General features: G+C 41.1%; 1 protein-coding gene across 2 annotated transcripts in view; it reads right to left on the bottom strand.

Annotated features, from left to right (window-relative positions):
* The window catches only part of NR6A1 (nuclear receptor subfamily 6 group A member 1), a 68,836-nt gene that overhangs the window by 10,359 nt on the left and 30,672 nt on the right, over nt 1-27,805 (bottom strand). The window contains exons 2-6 of one of the 2 annotated variants that reach the window (XM_047069323.1): nt 23,382-23,624; nt 12,146-12,201; nt 5,138-5,292; nt 3,494-3,721; nt 1,913-2,167 (exon numbers count right to left, since the gene is read on the bottom strand). In XM_047069323.1, the coding sequence (XP_046925279.1) occupies nt 1,913-2,167; nt 3,494-3,721; nt 5,138-5,292; nt 12,146-12,201; nt 23,382-23,624 (937 nt within the window). The remainder of the gene's footprint in view (nt 1-1,912; nt 2,168-3,493; nt 3,722-5,137; nt 5,293-12,145; nt 12,202-23,381; nt 23,625-27,805) is intronic. The other variant, XM_047069331.1, reaches the window with a different exon arrangement.

Below are 27,805 nucleotides of genomic sequence, written 5' to 3' on the forward strand. Positions count from 1 at the left end.
TTCAAACACTTAGTTGGCCCAGAGTTAAGGAGGAGATAGGAATTTGATGGAAACAATGAATTAGAGGCTCAAGACAAGGGGTTAGGTCATGAGCAAAATCAGATAGCTCTGTTTACAGGTCAAAGTGTCAGCTGGGTTCAAAGCTCTGTCATTTACAGATTACCCTGAAACCAGTAAGCATCACTGAAAAGGAAATATTAGAAAATCAGAGGAGGGTATTGGCACCCTGATTCCTCCCTCCCTCAGCTGTGCAAAGAGCCCTTGAGAGTCTTGGAGCTTTACTCTCAGCCCAACACTCCCCCTGTCTTTATGCCATGGTAACTGGATGGCAGGGGAAGATGTACTTTGGTCCTGTGTAGAGAAGTGTGGGGGCTAGCACCCCATCTCCTTCAGCTTTCATTGATGGGGGTACCTTTTCTCCTCTCTTTCTTGGTGCTCTGGAATCCCATGACTTCGTTTTTTTAAACTGTTCAATAAAGGTGAATTAATGAAATGTCTATTGCAATGTGATTTAAGCTTTATTTTTCACATGGATAAATTAATAAGCCAGAAAAGCTGTATCAACTGATCATTTGTTCTGATTTTGGGTTGTCACCATGTGCTGTAGGTCTTCAAAGTGAGTAAAGATTTGTGCTAGACAGGGAGATTAGGATCCTGGTCAGCTGGGATGAGACATTATGCCAGAAAACATTGAAAAGAATAGCTCAGTCTCTTAGTCCCATGCTGTTACCATCTCACTGCATCTCACTGCATACAGTAACAGAGCCTAAGCTTTGACACCAGGTAGGCATAGGTTCAAATCCAGGCTCTGGAGTGTTGGTCCCAACACTCAAGGGCAGGTCTCTTTGAACTTCAGTTTTCTTATCTATAAAATGGGCATAACCACACCTATAATGCTGGAGGCTGTGAGAAAGAAAGAAGACAATCATATAAAATACCAAGCCCAGGGGCAGCTGGGTGACTCAGTTGGTTAAGCGACTAAGTCTTGGTATCGGCTCAGGTCATGATCTCAGAGTTTGTGAGACTGAGCCCCACACTGAGCTCTGCACTGGCATTGTGGAGCCTGCTTGGGATTCTCTTTCTCCCTCTCTCTTCACCCGTCCCCTGCTCACATTCTCTTTCTCTCTCTCAAGATAAATAGATAAACTTAAGAAAAAAAAAAAAAAAAAAAAAAGCCAAGCCCGGTGCCTGGCACACAGTAGATACTGCAGTGACTTCTAGGTCTTATTCTTGAATTGTAAACTATAGGGGCGCCTGGGTGGCGCAGTCGGTTAAGCGTCCGACTTCAGCCAGGTCACGATCTCGCGGTCCGTGAGTTCGAGCCCCGCGTCGGGCTCTGGGCTGATGGCTCAGAGCCTGGAGCCTGTTTCCGATTCTGTGTCTCCCTCTCTCTCTGCCCCTCCCCCGTTCATGCTCTGTCTCTCTCTGTCCCAAAAATAAATAAACGTTGAAAAAAAAAAAATTTAAAAAAAAAAAGAATTGTAAACTATAGCTCAGAGCCCCCTCACCTTACAGATAAAGTTTAGAGTTTAGATTTTTGTTTTTCCCAGATATATTCTCTTACCTCAATGATCCAGATGTGATTAAAATAATAATAATAATAATAATAATAATAATAATAATAGCTTAGAACTCTGTTAAGGCATGCTGCACAATATTATTTATTTTTCACAACTACCTTGTTGGGGGAAGTACTGGTATTATCCCATTTTAGAAATTCAGAACCTGGGGATCAGAGACTTGACCATGGTCACAAAGGTAGTCAGTGGTAGAGTGAGGATTCAAATCCAGCCTTGTGTGTGGCTTTAATTCCTATCCTTTGGAGTGTCAGTGGGGAGCACTCCATCCCCACCTTGCAGGAATGACAATGGTTTGGTTGCTTGGGACTTCCTCCCCAGCCAACAGCCCTTACCTGTGTAGTTCCTCATCAGAGGGTGAATACTTGGCAGTGACATCAGCCAGCTCCCCAAAGATCTGTTTGCTATAAACAGTGAGGGAAGACAGCAGGATTAATTCTTGCCATGTAGAGCTCAGGAGGCACGTGTAATCCTTGATTGAGAGCTCGCAGAAGAAAGGCAGTTTCTTGATCCAAGCAATCTGCCTAAAGAGCAGCTCATCAGCTAGGCGGCAAAGCAGGGCAAACAGCTCTGCCTGAGTCACAGCATACCTGGGGGTAGGGACAGTGGAAAATTACTTCCGGTGGCCAGAGAGGGAGGATAAGGGCACAGGTAGAGGCTACTCCTAAGAGTAGAAAGGGTCTCTGGCAGTGGGCTCCTTGCCCTTGATCATATGTCTCCAACTTCATTCAACTGAGTCTAATGATAAAGCGGCAGGACTGGAGCCAGCAGCAAGCTCAGGGCTGGGGAGGTGGGTTTGGTGAGAAAAGGTTGTAGAAAGGAAAGGAGGCTTGGAAATTTGTGCAATTATTAGGGAGTATGACTTTTAATGTTGGTGTCCACAAATGTTCCACATGTTGAGAGAAAATTCTGTGACCCCTGCACTAGTTTTGGCTATGAGAGCTCCATTAGGTCAGGTCTGGTACCCACCCAATACAGGGGCTGACAACAAAAATGAGCCTGAGGCCAGACGGCTGAAAGAGAGAACATGTTCAGAAGGTTTTCCTGCTCTCATTGCACCCCCTGGTGGTGAGTTCAGGAACTAAAGTTGCTTAGCCTTTGTGAGTTACTGCTGTATGGAAGGAGCAGAGCATTTCTCATCTCTGGGCTGGATGAGATAGGGTCCCAGTTTTCTTTCTCTCAAGGCCCCTGGGCATGACTCTTCCCCACACCCCCACACTCAGATTTATAAAGATTTTGTGTGTCCTTCTTACAAGAAAATCTTTGAATTTCCTCCTCTGATATTGGAGACTAGCTTGAAAGATCTCCAGATATATCCTAGGGATCTAAGCTTGATAGCAAACAGCCTGTGCCCCAGGCCAAAGGAATGGGTGCAGCAATTGGTGGGCCTGAAGGCTGAACTAGTATCTACTCAGGTAGAGGTGACAGAGGATTTAAAGAGTATTCCTTCCACCAACTCAGGTCTGTACACAGAGCACATGGCACCAGGCTACCAATGGGTACGTTGGCTAGAGATGCAGATAGTCCACAACCAGTTACTGCCTTGTTACGGAGCCTGAACTTAATGTATGATTATCCCCAGAAGTATATTTCATCTCTGACTCAGAGCCAGAGAAGCACTTCAGACCCATCCCAGGGCCTGGCTTACCTAGCTAGGCCCAAGCAGAAACAAGTCTTTTAATCCCAAATTCCATAAGGATTGATAAAACAGTCCCAACTCTATGAAAAAAGATGCTCAAGAGAAAAACAAGGGACCACTGCCTTCAAAGATATATACAGATTTGTCCTCTGATGCTTCAGTCATTACTCATTATCCCCTGACTCATTCCAAAGCCTAGGGTATTAGTAGCCAGGGATGAAGGTGGGTGTGGGGTGGAGATCATTTTGAAGCTGCAAGGACTAAATGGGGCACTCACCCATCTTCAATCAACATGGGCGTGCCCAATGGCTCCAGGTCCTCCGCTGATACCAGCTGGTGAATCAGACTGTACGACTGAGGATCCAGGCTGCGAGCTTGTGGGGGCAGAAGTGGCGAGTGGGCGGAATAGCTAAAAAGGTGCGGTATGTATTGATAGTGTGGAGGCACAGACATCCCCATGTACTGCTCTCTGAATGCCATGAATCCATTTAGTTCCACAGACCTACTGGAAAGAAAAGTTTCATGTCAAGCAGAACCATGGCAGGTGTACTGCCTGCTCAAAGGAAGTGAGCCGCAATGTGGCTAAGGTGTTCTTTGGCCATGCAGTGTGTCTTCATCAGGGACATAATTAACGGTTACATGCATGTCTCCCCTACCAGATAGGGACTCTGTACAGATGTGTGTATGTGTGACTTATCATTGGACACCCAGCACCTGGCAAAATAGGTACTGAATAAAGAGTGGTTGAATAAATTCTTTGTATAGGTGCCACATTTGAAGAGATTTTAATGGATACTCACAGACTATGGTCCACAAAGGTGTGGGGGTATGTATTTTTTTATTACTAGGAAAACTAACGCACAGCCAGCCTAAGGGCCTTGCCAGGCCACAAAACAAATCCAGCACCTAGCAAGGAACCTGACATGTGGCAACAACTCCCCTAAACATTCAAAAGAAGGAACAAAAAAGGAACAACTGAAAGAACTGAAACAAAAAGGAACAAATGAATGAATAAAAGTTACAGTAAAATTCCAAGAAAAAGGCAGATAAAAATCTGCAGGCAGATTCTTGGTATTTTCCTGGAGAAATCTAATCACTGACCATTAGAAAAATCTAACCACTAACCACTGAAGAAATCTAACCACTCTGTTACCTAAAACAACAATCCTGTAGCTTTACCTAGATGCATTTCCTGTAACAGGGGCTGGTAAACTATAGGCTAATGGTACACAGCCACATTCATTCATTCACGTAGTGTCTGGTGGCTCTTGCACCATAATGGTAGAGTTGAGTAGCTGAGACCCAGACTGTATAGCCTACAAAGCCTAAATTATTATTATCTGGCCTTAGAGAAAAAGTTTATCAATCCCTGTCCTATAAGAAAGATTTCTGCAAAAAGGAAATCTTCCCTGGTAGTTGATGGCTACATTTACACATAACAACTAACTTAACATTCTTGAACAAAGAGTCTCCAAATTGGTATTCCATGATAACAGCAAATTTAAATCACTAGCTTAAAATTTTTCAGTTTCTTAAAATTTATAAAGTGAAAATCTTCACTCTTGCTGAGACAAAGAAATTAGAACTTAATTCAATATTGTCAATGTGGTTTGTTTTATTTCAGTGATGAAGTAAATGAGAGAAAAGAGCTACATTTAAAATGTTATTTGTTAGGTGAAGAACGTATGGGCACAGACAGCAGCTATAGTACTTTATTAGTCTGCAAAGAAACTGCTGACATTTTCAAGGTCTTCAGCAAAAAGTAGGCTGTGAAATGCTGTTCTGTGTCATCCTGGTCCGTCCCTGCCCCAAAGACTGAGGGAACAAGAGCACAATGGCTGAGACAGCCCAGAGGTTCCGTGTGGGTCTGTGTACTCTCTGGGTGATCCCTAGATGATGCTGGGTTTGCCTTGAAGCTCACCTGGAGGACAGTGTGGAGCCCGGTGAGGGCTGGTTGCTCTCTGAGGCCCTGTTCCCAGGGGAACTGTGGTCGCTGTCACCATGGTTGCTCCAGTGATTGGCCTCTTCCTCAAATTCCTGCCCAGACATGATCCTTTCGATCTCCTCCTCTGATATCTTTGACAAGGAATTGACACATGTTAGACTGGGTGCCCAGGATAACCTCCGTTCCTTCTTTAGGACTGAGAATGTATTTAAAACTCACATTCCTAGAACTCTCTAGAGAGAAACCCAGATTCCCTCTCTTCTACCTCCATACCCCACAGTCTGTCACTAATCTTTTTTTTTTTTTTTTTTTTTTTTGTCTCTCACTAATCTTAGGACAGCTCAGTTGCTTGCTTCCTAGCACCACAGCTCACCATAATTTTCCTCTTGTCCATTTACCCTCCTCTCAAGCCACAAAGTGTCTATGTTCTTCATCATTCCTCTTTGTCTTTGAGTTTATTCTTCCCTACCCTTGAAACACCACTCTTCAATAACAAACTCCTCCTTGCCTTTTAAGACCCAATTCAAATGTTACCTTCTTTGTGAACCCTCTATCACTACCTAGACAGAATTTTAGGTCCTTCTTCTGTCCACTTACAATTCTATGGATTCTGAGATAGGCAGAATAGCACAGTGGTTAAGAGTATGAATTCTAGAGTCAGACCACCTTTGTTCCAACACAGGTTCTGCTACTTTCTAAAAGTTGTACAATCTTAGGCAAGTCATTTACCTATTTTAACTTAAATTCCTTTATCTATGTGGTGGAGAGAATAATATCTGTCTTGTGGGGTTATTGTGAGGATTAAATTAGTTAATACATTATCACATGTTTAGAAAAGGGCTTAGCACATAGCAATAATTATGGAAGGCTGACAATGATATCTTCATAATCATTATTATTTTTATAGCATTTATGGTAATGTATCATAAGAATACCCTCTATTAGACCTAAGGCTATGATTAGAACCTAGAAAAAAGTGCTCAAAAAATGCACGCTGGATAAACAAATGTTCACTTAGTAAGTACTGTCCATAAAATTCCACATGGATTTTCTTAGTAAGAAAGACATTCCCAACCCTACTGAATAAATGAGAAGAAACTCTAGCTCAGACAAGTGAACTGACTTGCCCAAGATCACACTGTGTGCCCACGTCTGGGGAGGAGTTTGAGGAAGAGGCCAAAGTATCCAAGTATTCAGTCCCTGGCTCTAGCTATCATACCACACAGGGAGTGAGTAAACACATCTTCTATACAGTGTTTAACCCAGAGTTGAAGCTTAACTGGCTAAACTTAGCATGGGATGAGAGTGAGTAGTAAGGAGGAAAGGCCAGATACATTTTTATTTTTTGTTTCTATAGAAAGCCTGGGAGGACATTTTCTCTGAAATCTGAGTCAAACCTGCATAACTCTTTGTTCCAGCAGCCTGTGAGGAAACCTTGAGCTGCTCTGATCATAAATACAGGAGGCATTTAGAACTGGAAGCCAGCCAGCATACAGGACTTGGAGGGAAAACAAGAAACATTTAACTGGTACACAAGTTGAGTGACTGGCCTTAAATAACTTAGATTGTGTACTGAATTGGAGGTACGGTAGTCTTTATTCAAGCACATGTAGCAAAACAAATCTTTTCACTTAGGGATCTTTAGAACACTGAAATCACACATTGTATAAGACACGTGAAGGGGCGCCTGGATGGCTTACTCAGTTAAGCGTCCGACTTCAGCTCAGGTCATGATCTCATCATGGTCTGTGGGTTCAAGCCCCACACCAGGCTCTGTGCTGACAGCTCAGAGCCTAGCACCTGCTTCGGATTCTGTGTCTCTCTCTCTATCTGCCCCTCCCCTACTTGTGCTCTGTCTCTGTCTCTCTCTCTCTCAAAAATAAATAAACATTAAAAAAAAAAAAAAAAGACATGTGAAGACAAAAGGTGCCATCAAACTGTAAGACATTTAGTGACACCCTGACTGAAGCAGGCTCAGTGATGGCAGTGAGAGGAAGACCAGAGCTTAGAGGGCATGGAAGTACTTGAGCGAGGTGAAAACAACCAGTCAGTAAGACTGGTTCCAGCTGGGAGACAAAGGTGTACTGTATCTGTCTCTTCCTATGGGTCCCATAGTACACTAGGCCATCAGTGATGCATTAAGGGGATGGAACACACCAGCAGTGCTTACATCTAGGTTCAGACCTCATCTGTCATTTCCTACTTGGGTGCTCACTGTTGGGCAAGTCACTCAAGTTTTCTGAGCCTTAGTTCCCTCACTTGTAAAATGAAGATAACACCACCTCCTTCACAGTTCAGGATTCCCTCACAGGGTGCAAAACTGAGCCAGATAGACTTGGGAGGTTGATCTAAGATAAAGTTATGAGGTGCAAGTGCACAACAGTTGCTCAATTCTATCCCTTGTAATTAAGCACTTGGAGATCACAGCTTTCTCTTCCTAACAGATCATCTAAAAAAGTAAAAGACAAAAGAGGAAATTATATGCCTAGTAGCAAAATGTCAAATGTAATGAGAGATGAAATAGGAATGTTTCTCTGAGCATCAGCTACCTCAATTCTAGAGAGAACATAGGGTCTAGAGACATAAGCGACTGAAAAGCCCTGGCATGGTGGGAGAAGAGTACTCAAAAGTCATTGGGTAATACTGAGGAAGGTTCTTCATTGAGGAAATGCTTAAGAATTCTTCCCGGGGCGCCTGGGTGGCTCAGTCGGTTAAGCGTCCAACTCTTGATTCCTGCTCAGGTCATGATCTCACGGTTTAGAAGATCAAGCCCCATGTCTGGCTCTGTGCTGACAGCACGGAGCCTGTTTCGGATTCTCTCTCTCTCTCTTTCTGCCCCACCTCTGCTTGTGCTCTCACTCTCTCTCAAAATAAATAAACGTTAAAAAAAAAAAAAGAATTATTCCCAGTGGATAAACTTTCTGCTGCATCTAAATACAAAAAGAATGACTACAAATAAAGGCCACACATGAAAAGCCCACAGCTAATATCATTACTCAATAATGAAAAACTAAGAGCTTTTTTCCTAAGACCAGGATTACAGCAAAAATGCCCACTTTCGCCATTTCTCCTTACACGGTATTAGAAGTCCTAGCCGTTGCAATTAGGCATGTAAAAGAAATTTTTAAAAAATCTAAACCAGAAAGAAGTAAATTACCTCTGTTTATAGATGACATGATCTTGTAAATACAAAACTCTAAAGATTCCACACAGAAAACTTAGAATTAATAAAAGAATTCAGCAGGAGCACCTGGATGGCTCAGTCAGTTAAGTATCTGACTTTGGCTCAGGTCATGATCTCACGGTTTATAAGTTCGAGCCCAGCACTGGGCTTTGTACTGACAGTGCAGAGCCTGCCTGGGATTCTCTCTGTCTCTCTTTCTCTCTCTCTCTCTGCCCCTTCCCCACTTGTTCTGTCTCTCTCTCAAAATAAACAAACTTAAAAAAAAAGAATTCAGCAACGTTTCAGGATAAAAAAAAAATCAATATACAAAAATCAGTTGCATTTTTATATACTAACAATAAATCTGAAAAGGAAATTAAGAAAACAATCTCAGTTACAATAGTATCAAAAAGAACAAGATATTTAGGAATAAACATAATTAAAGGGATGAAAGACTTGTATACCGCTGAAAGAAATTAAAGATATAAATAAATGGAAAGACGGCCTGTGTTCACAGATTAAAAAACAATATTGTTAAAATGTCCATAGGATCCAAGGTGATCTACAGATTCAGTATAATCCTTATCAAAATTCCAATGGCATTTTTTGCAGAAATAGAAAAAAAAGTCCCAAAATTCATATGGAAACACAAAGAACCACAAATTGCCGAAACAACCTGACAAAAACCAACAAAGCTAGAGGCCTTTACACTTCCTGTTTTCTTTTTTTTTTTTTTTAATTTTTTTTTTCAACGTTTATTTATTTTTGGGACAGAGAGAGACAGAGCATGAACGGGGGAGGGGCAGAGAGAGAGGGAGACACAGAATCGGAAACAGGCTCCAGGCTCTGAGCCATCAGCCCAGAGCCCGATGTGGGGCTCGAACTCACAGACCGCGAGATTGTGACCTGGCTGAAGTCGGACGCTTAACTGACTGCGCCACCCAGGCGCCCCTACACTTCCTGTTTTCAAAACATATTACAAAGCTACAGCAACCAAAACAGTATGGCATGGTACTGGCATAACGACAGGACTATAGACCAATGGAACAGAACAGAGAGCCCCCAAATAAGCCCACATATGTAGAGTCAAAAGATCTTTGACAAAGCTGCCAAGGCTACACAACAATAGTCTCTTCAACAAGTGGTATAAGGAAACTAGATATTCATATGCAAAAGGATGAAAGTAGATTCTGATCTTTTATACTACATACAAAAATCAACTTAAAATGGATTAGAGACTTAAATGTAAGACCTGAAACTGTAAAACTCTTAAAAGAAAACAGAGAAAAGGCTTCTTGTCATGTTGAGCTCTGCACTGAGCATGGAGCCTGCTTAGGATATTCTCTCTTTTTCCCTTTCTTTCTCTTTCTCTTTCTCTTTCTCTTTCTCTTTCTCTTTCTCTCTCTCTCTCTCTCTCTCTCCCTCTCCCTCTGCCCCTCCCCTGCTTATGTTCACATGCACTCTCTCTCTCTCTCCAAAAAAAAATGGGGGGGGGGGCAGCAAAAGATTTGAATAGACAAAAACAGACCCAAAAAATCTTCTCCAAAGACATATAAACAGCATAGCCAACAAATACATGAAAAGATGCTCAATGTCACCAATCAGACAAATGCAAATTAAAACCTCACACCTGTCCAGAATGACATTAACAGAAAAAAACAGAAAATAAAAAGTACTAGAGAAGATGCAGAAAATTGGAACCTTTGTGCACTGCTGGGTGGGAATGGAAAATGGTTGTGGCCACTATGCAAGACAGTATGAAGGTTTTTCAAAAAATTAAAAATAAAACCACCATATGAGCCAGTAATCCCACTTCTGGGTATTTATCCAAAAGAACTGAAATCAGGATCTCAAAGAGAGATTTGCACTTCCATGTTCACTGCATTATTCACAAAGGCCAAGAGCTGGAAACAACTTAAATATCCACTGACAGATGAACGAATTAACAAAATATGGTATATATCTACAATGGAATATTATTCAGCCTTAGAAATCCTGTCATATGCTACAATACGCTAAGTGAAATAAGGAAGTCACAGAAAAACAAATACTGCATGATTCCATGAGGTATCAAAAGTAGCCACACTCTAGAAAGGCAAAAGTAGAATGGTGGTTGCTAGGGAATGGGGAGAGGGGGAAATAAGGAGTTGCTGCTCAGTGAGTATAAAGTTTCAGTCATAAGATGAAAAGGCTCTATATATAGATGAAAATGTGCATATAGTAAACAATACTGTACTGTATACTTAATTTGTTAATTTCATGTTATGTTTTTTTAACACACACACACAGAATACCTACGTATAGGCCAAAATAAATCAAATTGACTTTCAAGAAACAGATATGATTTGAATAACATGAATATAAATATTGGATTAATAAAAAGACAGAATGAATACAGCATACACCCACACCCCAATTGAGTGCATACACGAACTCATAATGAGTTCATGTGATAGGAAATGCTCCATATATCATCAGCGTATGTCTCAAAATGACTGAATTCCTGTCTTTCTCTCATATTCCCTCATATTCAATTAGATAAATCCTACCAATTTTACCTATTAACTATCTCTTGAATCTATTCTCTCCCCTTCAATCTATACTATCATTGCCCTACTTAAAACCACTATCTATATCTCTTGGCTAGACTTCTGTAAAACCCTCTGAATTGCTTTTTCTCTGCCCCCAGTTTCACTGGCACTTACTCAGCTCCTCACAAACCATTTCTACTATTAGAACGATCTTTCTAAAATGCAAATCTGATATTCTCTCTCTCTCTCTCTCTCTCTCTCTCTCCTTAAAAGCTTTTGGTGGTTGCCTCTTGTTCCACACCAATAATCCTTGAGGCATGGTGCTGCCCACTGGTGTCCTGAGGGATTTACATATTGGGTCATACACAGATCCAATTTTCTTCCTTCATAAAGTTGTTCTGCTGGCAAGTAAGAAAAAGTGGTGTAGGCTTGTCCTACAAAGGCTTTACCTAAGGAACTATAATCAAAGAGAGTTCAAGGCTACTCTCTAGAGAACAGATTCCAAACTCAAGGAATTTGCCTTATCTTCTGCCACTCCATTACATGTGCCCAGTGCTCCAGCCTGACTGAATAAACTCCCTGTGATTCCTTAAAGATTCATCTTGTGGTCTTTTTACATTCTGTTCTGTCTAGCAGTATTACAAGATATTTGGCTCCCCATTCCTTCCCAACATAACTAATTCCTCCTTTTCCTTCAAGACTCAGTTGAAACTTTCCCTTCTCTAGGAAGCCTTCCCTAAATGTCTTTAGTCCCCAACAATGGCTCCAATCCAAACAGAAAAGAAGTCCCTCTTTTCTGTACTCCCTAGGTATCCCCTGTTACTACTCACTGTACTCTGAATGTCTGTTTACACATCTGTCTCTTCCACTAGACTGAGTTCACAGTACAGAGGACCTGTACAAAGTAAGTACTTAATAATATTTGTGAGATTAAATGGGTATTATCATTCCTACTCTACAAACAAGGCAAAGTAATCTTACTGATTTCTGCCAGACTGTTTTAATGACATAAAAAATTTCTCTGGATGATTTAAAACCAGAATTGACTTGACTTCCTGTGAAATCCTTGGGAAGGGTTGAGGGAATCACAAAAAGAGCTTTAAATAATTAACTTACATATTTAAGATTTTCAAAGTACTTTCATACCAGGCTCTAAAAGCAGTTTTACAGGAATGAAAACAAGATGGCTCCCCCAGCAGGAGATGAGAGGATCAAGGATAAGTAGCTATGGGAACATGTGGAGCCCTGGGTTTCCAGGATGGATAACAAAGAGTGAGGCCTAGAACTCACCTGGACCGGCCCAATGCTCTTATTCCGGCCTCCGGGCATGCCATCTTCTCTGATTGCTGGAAGGAAACATAAGCCAAGACAGTCAAAGCATACCCACACAAGTCTAGGCACTTTAAAAAGAGAACTTATGTGGCCCAAAGCACAAAGTAATAATTGGTGAAATCAAGATTAAAAAACAGGTCTTTCTAGACCGAAAGTATATATACTCTTTTCATTATTCTAGGCTACCTCATAGGCAACAGATACTTTTGGACCCCCAAGGCAATGGACACACACTGTACACAATGCATACGTTTAATATTTCAACAAAGATGACAGCCTTACTAATAGCCCCCAGTTACAAATATCCCACCAGGATGATGCATCTGAAGGCTTCAGTAAATTTAAAGACAGGGATAGAAACAATATTTCTATTTAAAAAAATTATTTATTTATTTTGAAAGAGAGAGAGAGAGAGAGAAGCAGAGAAAGGGGGAGAGAGAATCTCAAGTAGGCTCTGCTCTGTCAGTGCAGAGCCCAATGCAGGGCTCGACCATCCCACAAACCATGAGATCCTGATCTGAGCTGAAATCAAAGAGTGAGATGCTTAAACCAACTAAGCCACTCAGGCACCCTGAGAACATTTCCATTTTTAGATATTTTGTTTTATTTTCAGTCTAAGTTGCAGTCTAATGTGTAGGATGAGAAAAGGTTCTTTGTTTTTTGGGTTTTTTTAATTAATCAAAATTTTGATCTGATTGGTTTCTCCCTATAAAAGCAGCCAGTAGAGTTCCCATTGCAATTGTTTCTTATTCAGGTGATTCCACAAAAGGAAGAAGTTATTTAGCAATAAAAAGCACCCTTTAAATAGTACCAGTGTTATTAGGCATAATAGCTACTAATACTATTGCCATTACTGTTTATGGAGCACTTAATATGGGGGCACAGAAGAGAAACTTCTGATCTACAATTATAGAAACACTATGGTATCTGGCAAAACTTTCTGGCAAAGATGACTTCTGAACTGAGTCTTAAAGGATGAATAGGATTTACGCAAGCAGTAAAAGGGTGAGTGAACAGTACACAGAAAAGCTTCAAGTTGAAAGTAAGCATGGAGTATTCTTTCTGGTAATTTCCAAGTGGTTCATCCTGGCTAAAGCTTGTGTGTGCGTGTGCATGTGAGTAGAGTAGTAAGAGATGAAGTTGGAGGTTGGAGAGGCCAAGTGGGGCCCAATCACCGATAGCCTTTAACGGCAGGGTAGGAATATGGACTTCAGCAGAGGAAGCCAAGGATGAGATGGAATGCAGAGGATGGATGTGGTCAGGTCGGCATTTTCAAAAAATCTTTACGATGGCCACTGTGAAGGTTGGCTTGGAGGAGGCCATGTTAACAACAGAAGATAAGCTGACAGCATCATGTGTGAGTAAGCTTTGCTCTGTGTGTGTGTGTGTGTGTGTGTGTGTGTGTGTGTGTGTGTATAAAATAATATACCTGCTTTCAAAAAAAATAATATTAAGAATCTAGAAAGTCCTTGGGGCAGGATTGAGGGTTCCAAGCCTAACACTCAGTTCATTTTCCTTAAAGCAGATATCATTCTCGGTATCCTTAAAAAATTACACAGTTCAGAATTAGACAAACTTGGGTCTAAATCCTGTTTTTGCCTGGTCTATGTAATTACACACAAGTTTCTTCACCTCTCTGAACCTCAGTCTACTAAAGAATAGAGGGGCTACTGGAACCTATCATACTGGGTATTGTGGGGATTACATATAAAATAACTAAAATATCAAGCATAAGGCCTGGCACATAAAGTAGGTACTTAGTAACTAATCCTTCCCTCTATCCAGCCTCTTTTCTACAAACACAGTAGCTAAAACACCAAGATTCCATTCTCAGCTTTGCTGAAGCCTTAACATCTTCATCAGGAAAATGGAGGCAACGTAGTCTGCTTTACAAGGCTGCTGTGAATTTGGAGTGGGAAACATACGCAGCCTGTATTAGAGCCAGATGCATACTAGTTTTTGTCTGGGAGCAATCTTTCAACCTAATTTCAAGTTCTAAAATTCCTTAAAATTCCTTTTCTGCTGTTCCAGGCAGGGTCAGTGACAGTGTTCACACACTTCTATTTCCAATACTGAGTTCTCCATGTCTTTGCTTCAGCTCAGAGAATAAAGATCATTGGCAGATCCAGTACCAAACACATTTTAGTTGTCTTGTAGTTGAGGAAGGAACTCAATATGTTTTTCTTTTCGTTTAGAGGGCCACAAATCTTAAAGATTTACATCTCACCAATATTTTGTTCTGATACTTAAAAGCTTATGTTGTCCCTCAACCCCACCTGGACTAAGGAAACTCACACATGATGGACATCTACTGTGTTTTAGGTACTATCCTGGGTAAAACAACCCATGAGGAAAGTACTAGTATTGCTCCCACTGAACAGATGAATCTAAGGTTCAGAAAAATGAAGTATTTTGCTTATGGCAACAGAAACTAGACAGCAGAAGAATTAAGGTTGGCACCCAAACTATTAGACTAAGCCCAAATTTCTTTCCACAACTAGTTTTTCCCATTGTACCTGCATACCATTGGGAGAAACAAAATTTTAGGTGGTGCATAGATAAACTCTCAATTATACATGTATCCTAACAGGCACTAAAAAAATACTGATTTTCCATTCACTAAGATGATAAAAATTCCCTTGGAAAATTAACTTTGATTTTAAAAAATTTTTTGATTTGGGGCACTGGGGTGGCTCAGTCAGTTAAGTGTCCAACTCTTGATTTCAGCTCAGGTCATGATCTCATGATTTGTGAGATCGAGCCCCGCATCAGGCTCTGCACTGACATCACAGAGACTGCTTGGGATCCTATCTCTCCCTCTTTCTCTCTGCCCCTCCCCTGTTCATGCTGACTCGCTCTCTTGCTCTCTCAAAATAATATATAAAAAATACAAATAAAAAAGTTTGATTTAAAGAAGAATAGAAACATTAATACTGGTTTGATCAAAGATGGTAAAATTCGTCAAGATGGCATGAAACTACCTGAAGTGTGTGAAATAATAGAATGCGTCACAGTGCCTCTTTTAAAACAAGAACTTGGATCACATTTTAAAGCTTCTAATGTACCCACATATATGGTATCACATTTGATCCTCACAACAACCTTGGAAGGTGCCCATTATTACTATCTTAGTAGTTTGAAAAAAATTTTTTTTTAATGTTTATTTTTGAGACAGAGAGAGAGTGGGAGAGGGGCAGAGAGAGAGGAAGACACAGAATCCGAAGCAGGCTCCAGGCTCTGAGCTGTCAGCACAGCTCGAACCCACGAACCGTGAGATCATGACCTGAGCCGAAGTTGGACACTTAACCAACTGAGCCACCCAGGCGCCCCAATCCTACGTAGTTTAGAGATGAAAACATCTGAAGCTCACAGAGGAAAAGGGACTTGTTCAAGGCTACTCAGGGAAGAACTGACAGAGCTGAGATTTCAGTTTAGGTCTTCTGATTCTAAAGCTGTGCTTGCTCCTTGATGTTACACTGAGCTAAGAGCAAGTTTCTCAACAGGGCTGAGAATCTTTCTTGTGGTGAACTGATACTGATTTAAAAAAATAAAAACAAAGGGCTTCCAGATATAAGATAACAGGAATGGATTTTGCTCCACTTCTTGTCCCAAGCCCAAGAATGGCAGCAGCTATGGTTCTCCTACCTCTGCTCAAAAGAAGCACAAAGCCTTTTTCTGTTCTGGAACTCACATACTTACCATTCTTCACTTAGGCCTGGGCAGCCAACCCAAACCCAGAAGCAGAAAGGCGAGTAAGACACAAAGTTAACTACATCAAAACCCACTGGTGGCTCCCTTTGGTCTATGAGCTAAATCCCAGCTTGCCAGCTTGGCATTTAAGACACTCCTATGATCTGGTTCCTCTGGGGTTCCCCATCTTCATCTCTTGTCACAAAATTTACACCGTAACTACAGAGAACTATTTGTTAGTCCTTGAACATACCATGCTGCTTTACACAGCTTTCCCTCTTTACATATTGTTGCATCTACTCAGAAAATAACTTTCTGGCGGGAAAATCTAGCAGCATCACCTTACCCAAGCGACACCACCTCAACCAACTGATTCAAGTTAACATGACCAATAATGGGACAAAGTACACCATGCCCCCTTGATATGATGCACGAAAAGGACACATCATCGCTTTTGTGGCATTCTTGCCAAAAATGCAGGACCTGAACATAATCATGAGGAAACTGATAAACCCAAGTTGAGGAATATTCTACTTGTTTTCTTCAAAATTGGCAATGTTATTCACGACAAAATAAGACTGAGGAACCCTTTCAGATTAAAGGAGACTGAAGAGGGTGCGTGGGTGGCTCAGTCAGTTAAGCATCTGACTTCGGCTCAGGTCATGATCTTGCAGTCCGTGAGTTCAAACCCCTGTATTGGGCTCGGTGTCGACAGCTCAGAGCCTGGAGCCTGCTTCAGATTCTGTGTTTCTCTCTCTCTCTGCCCCTCCCCCCACCACTCTCTCAAAAATAAATAAACATTAAAAAAATAAATAAGTAAAGGAGACTGAAGAGACATAAAAGCTAAATGTAATACACGATCCTGGATTGGCTCCTATATTACAAAAAACGCCTTGCTTTATATAAAGGACACTGAAATAAGTGGTGAAATTTGAATAAGATTTGCTAATCAGATAATAGTATTATGCCATATTAAAATTTTTTATTATTCTTTTAAAATTATTATTTTTAGAGAGAGAGCGTGAGTGAGTTCAGAGGCAGAGAAAGAATCTTAAGCAGGCTCCATGCTCAGCAAGGAGCCCTACATGGGGCTTAATCCCACGACCCTGGGATCATGACCTGAGCCAAAATTAAGAGTTGGATGCTCAACCGACTGAGCCACCCAGATGTCCTTCCTGGTTTTGATAACATGTTAGAAACAAAGAAGAATGATGTCTGTAACTTCCTCCCAAAGAGTTAAGAAAATACATACAAACACACACACTTTCTCTCTCTCCCTCTCCTCTGCTCCCTCTTCCTCTCCCAGCCTCCTTCCTTCCTTTCTTTCTCTTTCTCTCTTCTCCTTCCCTTCCCTCTCTCTTTCTCCTTCTTGAAGAGAAGGAAGAGGGGAGTGGTTTTTAAAAAGCTCTTAAGGGGCTCCTGGCTGGCTCAGTCAGTGGAGCATGCAACTCTTGATCCTGGGGTTGCAAGTTCAAACCCCATGTTATGTGTTTTAAGTTTTACTTAAAAATAAAATCATAAATAAATAAAATCATAAGTTTTTAAGTTTTAAGTTTTACTTAAAAATAAAATCATAAATAAAATCATATAAATAAATAAAATAAATAAATAAAAATAAATAAATAAAAATAAAATAAAATAAATAAATAAAATCATAAACAAATAACAGCTGTTTAATTTTATAAGGAGCTTGAACTTCTATGCCTTCAAGATTCTGCTCAATTATTCTTTCCTTGAGATTTCTCAGCGCTCCATTTTTATCCCGATAAAGCAGTATGGCAATGCCACAGGATTATTCTCACAATGCCATTCTACCCACATCACCTTCTCCAAGTTTTCCTTAACCTTTTTACTTTTTAACCAGTTAACTAATAAGTTATGAGACAACAAAGTTAAGGAATTCTAAATTTTCTCACATAATTTTTTTTTCACGATTCTTAACTGACATAAATTTTCTCATAAGGCTCAGTGTAACTTCCTCTTTCCTCCGATGAGACTAACAATATTTCCCCCATCCTGTTTTGTGCCCTGGTCCCCCTACCAGAGTAAATCCACCAAACCAGAAAGCATCTTACCTAACTGGGAAATCTGCTGAAGGACACAAGGAAAGCGGCACTTGGCCATGGCCCTTAAGGGGCACACTGTCTAAATGGTGGGAACAGAGAAGTTAAGAGACAAAGAAAAGATAGCACAAGATGATCGGGGCTACGGCAGAGGGCAAAAGGGGCTGTGGAAGTCAAGGAGGGTCATCTTTCCGGTGAGAGGTGGTATCAGAGAGAGCTGCTTAGAGGATGTTACAAACAAAAGCTTAGCCTCCAAAGAAAAGTATATATAACCAGGTGAGGAGATGGGGATAAACCATTCTAGGGACGATGAAACTACATGTGCGAAGTCCTCCAAACATGAACCATCGCTGAGTTTTTGGAGAACTAGGATGGAATGCGAACTGTGTGGGGAGCAGCAGAGGGAGAAGGGAAGGGAGGAAGTGGCTGATGCTAGAGTCAGAGGGGCTTTGAAAAGCACTCTGAAAAGCCAGAATTTATCCTGAAGGCTGCAAGATGGGTGAGGAGGTAATGCTTGGGAGGTAATGGGCTGGGTAGTGAAGAGGGACAGATGGGGCCCAGCCTCCACTCACTGCTTTGCTAATGAATTTCCTGACCAGTCAAATTCCATATATGAAGAGATATCTATGTTTAGAGACAGGGGACAAGAGAGGGCTGGCTCATACATGGCGGTTGAGTTTTTTTGAACACTTAAGTTTTCAAATTTTGAAGTAAGTTTAGACTTACAAAAGAGTTGCAAAAAAACTAGTACATAGAAACCCCATATACTCTATACCCAGCTTCCCGGTCTGTTAACATCTTACAAACCACAGACTATTCATCAAAACTAAGAAATTAACTTTGGCATAGTATGATTGACCAAAATATAAACTTTATTCAGATTTCCCCACTGATGTTCCCTTCTGTTCCAGAATCCAATCTAGGATCCCATACTGCATACAGTTGTCATGTCTCCGTAGTTTCCTCCAATCATTCTTAGTCTTGCCTTGTCTTTTGTGACAATGATACTTTTGGAGAGTATTCTGTATGTCAGGTATTTTGAAGAATGTCTTTCAATTTGGGTTGCCCTGTTTTCCCATAAGTAGATTGGGAATGATCCATCCCTGGGTGTATATATGTGTATCTGTGCCCCTACTGTAGAATATCAGGGGGGTATATGTGTAAATATACTGGTGATACTGACCTCGCTTGGCTAAAATGGTATCTGTCAGAATTCTCTACTGAAACTTATTACTTTCCCCTTTGTAATTACTAAATATTCTGGGGCTATACAAATACTCTGTTTCTATTTAAAACTATGCTCTCTATTTTAGCATCCATAAATGGATCCTGCCTGCAGCAATGATTACTGTTGTGTTTAAAAAAAATTTTTTTTAATGTTTGTTTATTTCTGAGACAGAGCATGAGTGGGGGAGGGGCAGAGAGAGAGGGAGATACAGAATCAGAAGCAGGCTCCAGGCTCTGAGCTGCCAGCACAGAGCCTGACACGGGGCTTGAACTCACAGACCGTGAGATCATGACCTGAGCCGAAGTCAGACGGTCAACCCACTGAGCCACCCACGCGCCCCTACTGTTGTGTTTTAATGGTGATCTCCTATTTCCTTCATGCCTTCTACATTTATTAATTAGAATTCTTCTATAAGAAAGAATGGTCACTCCTGTATTCAGTTAGTTTTATCAGTATGAACTCATGGATATTTTATTCTTTGAGTTATAAACTAATGTATAGTTATTTTGTTGCTCAAGCTGTTCTAACTTTGGCTATTGGAAGTGCTTTCAGGTTAGCTTCTGTGACCTTTTGATAATGCTCCCTCCTTGCCCCTTCCTTTTTAAAATATAGCACATTCTGGCGCGCCTGGGTGGCTCAGTTGGTCAAGGATCCGACTTAGGCTCAGGTCATGATCTCATGGTCCGTGAGTTCGAGCCCCACGTTGGGCTCTATGCTGACAGCTCAGAGCCTGGAGCCTGCTTCAGATTCTGTGTCTCCCTCTCTCTCTGCTCCTCCCCTGTTCATGCTCTCTCTCTCTCCTTCAGAAATAAAAACATTAAAATAGGTAGATAGATAGATAGATAGATAGATAGATAGATAGCATATTCTAACTTTCTGGCACCACCGATGCTCCAGGCTCGTCTTATATTTTCCCTGCCACAGCCCTAGAATAACCCATTCCTTCAAAGAGTCTGGTTCCTTTTATTGATATTTGGAGACCAAGATCTGGTTCTTCTAAAAATTTTTTCTGAACATGAGTTCATATTGATACTTCCAATCTTGCACCAGATTGGTGCTTCATTCTTGCCTTCCTCTTTTCTGATTTATAACTTCTTCCTCTGATGTGAGAAAATGGACTCTCATTATCAACGATATATTTACCTGCTTGTTCAACTCCAGTATACAAATAAAGTAGTGACAGACTTCCTAACCCATAACCTTGAAAGAAACAAATTTATAAACTAGAGAGCTTTGTTTGTATACAATTCTTTTTGTCTTCAGCCTTATGGTATAGAGTCAAAACACTATTTTCCAAGGTCAGCTCCTTTCTTCCCCATTTCCTTCCCCATTTCCCCATGTGATTTATCTGTAATATGAGTTAGACTCATTCATCACAGTGTACATTCTATCTTTCCCCCCATAAACTTGTTGCTTTTAAACAAATTTATATACAATAAAATTCACTTCTTTAGTGATGTATATTTCTACATTTTGACAAATGCATAAAATTATATGGCTAACACCACAGTTCCATGTAACGGTTCCGTCAACCAAAAACATTCCAAAGGCAACTGCAATTTAAATGCTGCTTTCTTAGCACCAACCAGGAGGTGGCAGGGTTTCTCTCTGAGAAGCAGCTTCACAAGGCAACTAAACCATCCAGCAATGCATGCAAAGGGACAAAGGAAGGCAGTTCCCACCCCTCAGTACTCCTTGTGTCATCTTCTCCTGGCTATGGTTATAGGAGTTATGAAGTTAAGCTTCTTCCCTAAAACAGGAGAGTTTGGTTAGAAGGTCCAGAGTCTCATATTCCAACTAAATAAGCAGGATGAATCATCAGAGAGAACAGTCAAGAAGCCAACCATAAATATGCTTTGAGAAAATACAGTGAGGACAAAAAAGGGAGATGAGAAAACTGGAGACCAACACCAAATCAGATCAAAGTGGAGAGATGCTCACAGGCTCTCTCTTCAAGACGTTACTTGTTTGGCAGTGGTGGCTGGGAAACGTTTCTGTAAGAGGAAACGGCCAGTGTGGAAGGGAGAGGACTTCTAGCTAAAGAACCTGAGCACAGGCAGGATAATACAAAGCATGCTTGAGGCACAGGAAGTAAATTCTGGACAGAAAAGGAGATTAGACACATAGCAGACAAAGTTAGTAACAATTTAAATGCTGTATTATAGGTATTTATCATCCAGTAAACACAGGGCATTCCAACATGCGAGTAGCTATGCCAATATGGTAGATGCTGTAAAGCAGCACGTTGTCTATATGGTTAGGTACCAGATCTGCCTGATTAATAATGAATTACAACTTAGTAATTATTATCCACATAATCACCACTAACTTATCTACTGGTAAGATATTTTACCTCTCCCAGCTGCATCTATAAACCGAGGGTAATATTTAATAATAGGTTTGTGCATATTCAATGAAACAATGCATAGAAAGTGCTGAAGAGTTTCTGATATACATAGTATCTGATAAATATTAGTATTATAAGTAAATTATAAATGACCTAAATTTATCTAAATGCCCTTTTTTAGAACTTTCTTACCTTTCTTCATGATAGGAAAGCTTTTATTTTTTTTAATTTTTTTTAATGTTTATTTATTTTTGAGAGAGACAGAGACAGAACGTGAGTGGGTTAGGGGCAGAGAGAGAGAGGGAGACACAGAAGCAGAAGCAGGCTCCAGGCTCTGAGCTGTCAGCACAGAGCCCGACGCGGGGCTCGAACTCACAAGCTGTGAGATCATGACCTGAGCCGAAGTCAGACGCTCAACCGACTGAGCCACCCAGGTGCCCCGATAGGAAAGCTTTTAAAGGATTCTTCTGATCCCACATATAATTAAAAAAAAACAAAAATAAAAACCAGTGTTAAGTATATCTGGTTGTCTGCACTTATTAATGAGACAAAACCAATTTGAACAGTTCACTAAATCTAACTCCCGCCCCAACACACTACTATTATGAACCCCTAGTACCTCGCTGAGTATTTTATATACGTTGTCATATTTAATCCTCTAGAGAATTCCCAAAAGGTTAAGTACTCACTATCACATGATTTTAAAGGTAAGATAATTGAGCATCAGACATAAAGCAAACTGCCCAAGGTCACAGAACTGATCTGTCACCAACCCCTGCCTCTATGCTTTCTACTGAACTGTACTATACTATATTGTCCACCCTCCATGAGAACGCTCCTAGAGTTTCTGACACTGGCCCTCTCCTCTTCTGTATCCAAGTTCTTTCCTTGGGTGGTTTTTACCCACCAACAAAATTTTACCACCTGACTGCAAACAGTTCCACAAACTTCTGCTTAAAGGCAGGACTTTTCACTTCAGTTCCTACATATCCACATTCCTTGGTGGACATTGTATGTGTCTTTCTCAGGTACCTCAAACAATGCACTGCCAAGGTCAACATTCTGCCCCACGCTGCTTTTTAGCCTGACTTTTTTTTCCTGGTAGGGCTGTTACTATTAATCCAAATCTTCAAGTTCAACTTCTGGTGCTGCCCAATATCCAGTACGTTATCAACTCCTATCAGGTAAGCTTCTCCCACGTCTCCGCATCTGTAACATTACTTTTTCTGCCCCTCCTTCAGATTCTTCACACCTTTCTTCCAGACTCTAAAAATTTTCTAGGTAGCCTTTCTGCTTTCCCCCACACCAATCCATTCTTTAAAGCCTGCCCCTTGGATTAATCCTCTTAGAAAATTGGTTTATTCATGTAATCTCAGGCCAATGGCTCTCAGAAAGCTTCCTCCCAAATCCCACATTCTTCACAAACCTGGATGCAGATTTCTGGGCATGCCTAACCCCTGAGTACACTATGATTCTAGCAAACAAAATGAAATCACATGCAAGTGACATACTGCCTTCCTACTTTTTCATCCCAAATTCCTACTTTCTGTTATGCTCTGAAAGAAGAACTAGTGGAGTATATGAATCCCAGTTAGGACTTGATTGTTAATTGGGGTCTTGCCAAATGGAGCCTGTGAATTCATTCTCACAGAATCTGTAACATCTCACCAGTCTTTCTCCCCACCTAATCTGGGAAATCCCTGTAGGCAGGAGCTACACCAGACTCGTTTTTGGGTTATGAGTACATAGTACAACACCTGGCACACAGTGCAGGCTTGGGAAATAAATAACGCCAAGGCTTAATAGCTAACACTAAGATACAGTGATGGTTGAAGGGTGGGTAGTAGAGCCACAAGCACCACTCACCCTTCCGATTCATCCCCATCTGGAGGCATTTGAGCAGGCGGCAGTACTGGCACCTGTTCCTCTGCTTCCGAGACATGACACAGTTCTTGTCACGACTGCACCGATACACCCGCTTGTTGCAAATGCTCCGCTTGAAAAACCCTTTGCATCCCTCACAGGAGATGATTCCATAGTGCAATCCTGTGGCACGGTCCCCACAAATGAGACAGGTTCGTTGTTCAGCCCGATCATCTGGAACAGAAACTGAACAGATTCAAGTTAGAACACATGGAAATAATGCCTTTAAGCCTGCAGTCCTAAAATAAGCAACCCTGCTCTGGGCAGATCAAGAATATCACTCTTTCCAGGCTGACTGGCAAACAGGGGGCATTTTTGGGCCTTTGTCTTAGGAACAGATCCTTACATCTACCTGCAGATAACACAAATATAGCCTATCTAAAAAATAACTCATGCTCATGCTCCTCCACCTGGGTTTCATCATGACTTAGACCAGTATCCAGGTCACATACTTGGGAGATATCTTCGACTCCTCCCTCTCCCTAACGTTCCTCAGCCACAGCCCATTACTTCTACTCTGCAGAAAGGTAAGGATTACTGATACTGTATGTAAGTGCCCAGCATAGGGCATACATCCATTAAAGCAAAGTTGTAATTTTTAACCAGTGAAGAAGTTTTAACCATGCCCAGCCAACCAACCAGTCATCCATCCATTCAACAGATATTAGGCAGCTCTTCTAGTCTAGGCACTATTGTAAGGCATAGATACAGCAGTGAATAAAAGTCCCTGCTGAACCTTACGTTCTAGCAGAATATCTACTCTGTGTCCAGGCCCTGTGTTCCGTACTGGGTATTCAGAAATAAATCATCATGTTCCTGATAGTCAAGGAACTTACTGCCTAGCAACAAACAAGTTAGTCGAAGAGGAAATTCAGGCTGGATATATAGCTCTCTAATTTCCTCTTCCCTCAAATTCACTTGCTCAGGACCAAGCAACTGCTAAAGAACAGTCATATGACAAAAAAAAGTGCTCTGGTGAACTGTGATATCAGATCTTGCTAGCAGGTGCAAGAAACCTCCAAGAAAAGGTTTTGATCAGGGGCCAAGAGATTTGAACCTCACTGCTGAGTAACAGGTAAGATACAATGATTAAGAACACAGCCTTTAGAGTTGGAGATCCTTATTTAAACTGAAGTTCTGACACTTACTAGCTGACTGAACTTGGGAAAATTAAGTTATTTCATCTATCTGAATCTAGTTTCTCTCATCTGTAAAATGGGGGTTATAATGGTACATACATATCATAGATAAAATACTCAACACGATGCCTGGGCTGCAATGGACATTTAATAAATGACAGCTACTATTTTTATTATCATTATCCTAACAGGCCCACACTTCATGTGATAATAACATTCCTGAAAACAAAAGCATTTGAAAGCAATGTTAAAGAATGTTAAATGGCAGTATGTGTAGGAGAGATGTAAAGAAGAAAGGATACTAGCATTTAGGCAACTTTATTACATGCCAACTTAGAGATGTCTTTATGATCCCTATTTGTAGTAGGCTGGATAATGGCCACCCAAATATATCAGGTCCTAATCCCTGAAACCTGTAAATCTTACCTTGTAAGGAAAAGCGGGCTTTGTGGATGTGATCAAATAAGGATCTTGAGATGGGAGATTATTCTGGCTTATATAGGTGGGCCCTACTTGCAATCACACATGACTTTATAAAGAGAAAGACAGAGGGAGATTTGATATAGACAGAGGGGGATTTGATATAGCAGAAGAGGACACACACGCATGCACGCACACGTGCACAGAGGAGAAGGCAATGTGAAGACAGGTGGAAGGTGGACACAAGGAATGGCTGCCACTACAAGTTGGATGAGGCAAGAAATGAATTCTCCCCTAAAGCCTCTGGAGTAAGTGTGGCTCTGCCCACCTTCATTTCTACCCAGTGATACTGATGATTTTTGAACTTCTGATTCCCTAACTGTGAGAAAATAAATTTCCGTTGTTTCAAGCCACCCAGTTTGTGTAATTTTTAACAGCAGCACAGGAAACTAATACACAATATTTTTTCCATACAGGGAAACATATATTAAGGCTCTTGCCAAAGAACACAGCAAATAGCAGGTATGCAGAGAGAACCATCAGATACATGACCACATGGCTAGGGAAACAGAGAAAGACAGATATGGAAAGAAGAATCACCTAGGTTCTTGAGGACTCTGTATTTTGTAATTACAGAATTTTCTAAGCCTTTCTTTTTTCACATTTTTCTTTAACATTTATTTATTTTTGAGAGAGACAGAGACAGAGTGCAAGCTGGGGAGGGGCAGAGATGGGGAAACAGAATCCGAAGCAGACTCCAGGCTCAGAGCTGTCAGCACAGAGCCTGACGTGGGACTTGAACTCACGAACCATGAGATCATCACCTGAGCCAAAGTTGGCCACTTAACCAACTGGGCCACCAAGGTGTCCCACAGAACTTTCCAAGCTTTTCTAAGGCTTGGATGAACTTCCCAACTGTGGGCAAACTGACATACCATGACAAACTCACATTTATGTCTTGGAATACATACTTTGTTTTCTTTTTAATTGGTCAAGCTAACTTAAATGGGTTTTTGTTACATGCAGCTAAAAGAAACTTGGTTAAAATGCTCTATAAAAATGGCCCTGGTGTAATAAGTATTCTTTTTCTTTTCCTTTTTTTCTTTTTTTAATTTTTAATGTTTATTCGTTTTTAAGATACAGAGAGATAGAGCACAGTAGGGTGGGTCAGAGAGAGAGGGACACACAGAATCTGAAGCAGGCTCCAGGCTCTGAGCTGTCAGCACAGAGCCTGATGCGAGGCTCGAACTCACGAACCGTGAGATCATGACCTGAGCTAAAGTCAGACGCTCAACTGACTGAGCCACCCAGGCGCCCCATCTTTTCCTCTTTTAAAAATGCAAAAGAAATTCAAGGTAAACATTAAAGTTACAACAGAAAATTTAAAAACTAAACCAGAAAAAGCCAAAAAGGCAAAATGAATGATAGGACAATAGTACTATGTGTGGGATGGGATTCCCTAGAGTGCCGGGCTTGAGTTGCTGAAAGGGCTCAGAAACAGAACATAGAATACTGTGAAAAAATCATGACTGGATACAGAGAACCTAAATTTTCTCACTTTAAATTCAAACCTTCAATATTAAATTTATATATGCATGATATCACATTCTATCATATATATGATATATATCATACATAAACACACATTAAAATGTAAACCAGGGGCGCCTGGGTGGCTCAGTCGGTTAAGCGGCCGACTTCGGCTCAGGTCATGATCTCACGGTTCGTGAGTTCGAGCCCCACAACAGGCTCTGTGCTGACAGCTCAGAGCCTGGAGCCTGCTTCCGATTCTGTGTCTCCCTCTCTCTCTGCCCCTCCCCTGCTCATGCTCTGTCTCTGTCTCAAAAATAAATAAACATTAAAAAAAAAATAAAAATAAAATAAAAATAAAATATAAACCAGAACTCTATCAGAATAGACTTAAAAAGAGTTATAATTAATCAATCTCTAGAAGAACCATACCATCCCTTTCTTCGTGGATATGATTTCACTGAACACCGACCACAACTAAGCACTGTGCTTTGTGCCGTGTCACATAATTCTCATAATCCCAAAGGTGGATGCAAGTGCTATCATCCTTTTGTAATTGAGAGAATGGAGATCTCAAAAAAAGTTAAGTAACTTGTCCATTTATGAGTTGACGACCCTCATCTGCTAGCATCAGAATTGGAGTTCAGTAGCCTCTTTAGAAAGCATTCGTATGGTACTCTGTGCAGCATCTGGATCCAGAGCAAAGGACCCACTGAGCAACAATCCAATACAGACCAGTTAAGAATCTGCTTGTATCTTGTGACACTGCTTGTTCTTGTTCTTCTCATCAGAGTTTACTTTTTTTTTTTAAATTAACGTTTATTTATTTTTGAGACAGGAAGAGACAGAGCATGAACAGGGGAGGGTCAGAGAGAGGGAGACACAGAATCCGAAGCAGGCTCCAGGCTCTGAGCTGTCAGCACAGAGCCCGACGCGGGGCTAGAACTCACGGACCGCGAGATCATGACCTGAGCCGAAGTCGGCCCCTTAACCGACTGAGCCACCCAGGCGCCCCTCATCAGAGTTTAAAAGGCCACAATGAGATCAAAGACGAGGTGGGAATAATTCTCCACTGAGGGCACAAAGAGACTAGATTCCCTTTGAGTCCTATGACTGCTTCTCTCTCTGGCCACAGCTATTCTTCCTGCCATGTTCTGTTTCTATAACACAGCATTGGTCTATGCCACAGACCAGGAACTAATTCAGAAGGAAGCCTCTCAAAGGTACAGGAGAAAGGCTCTCTCCCAGCGAACCCTGAAGCCCTTCAAGGAAGCATTT

This window comes from Lynx rufus, unplaced genomic scaffold, assembly GCF_022079265.1.
Source record: "Lynx rufus isolate CCGP_SWC_20201006 ecotype Redwood Valley unplaced genomic scaffold, mLynRuf1.p SCAF_10, whole genome shotgun sequence".
NCBI lineage: Eukaryota > Metazoa > Chordata > Mammalia > Carnivora > Felidae > Lynx > Lynx rufus.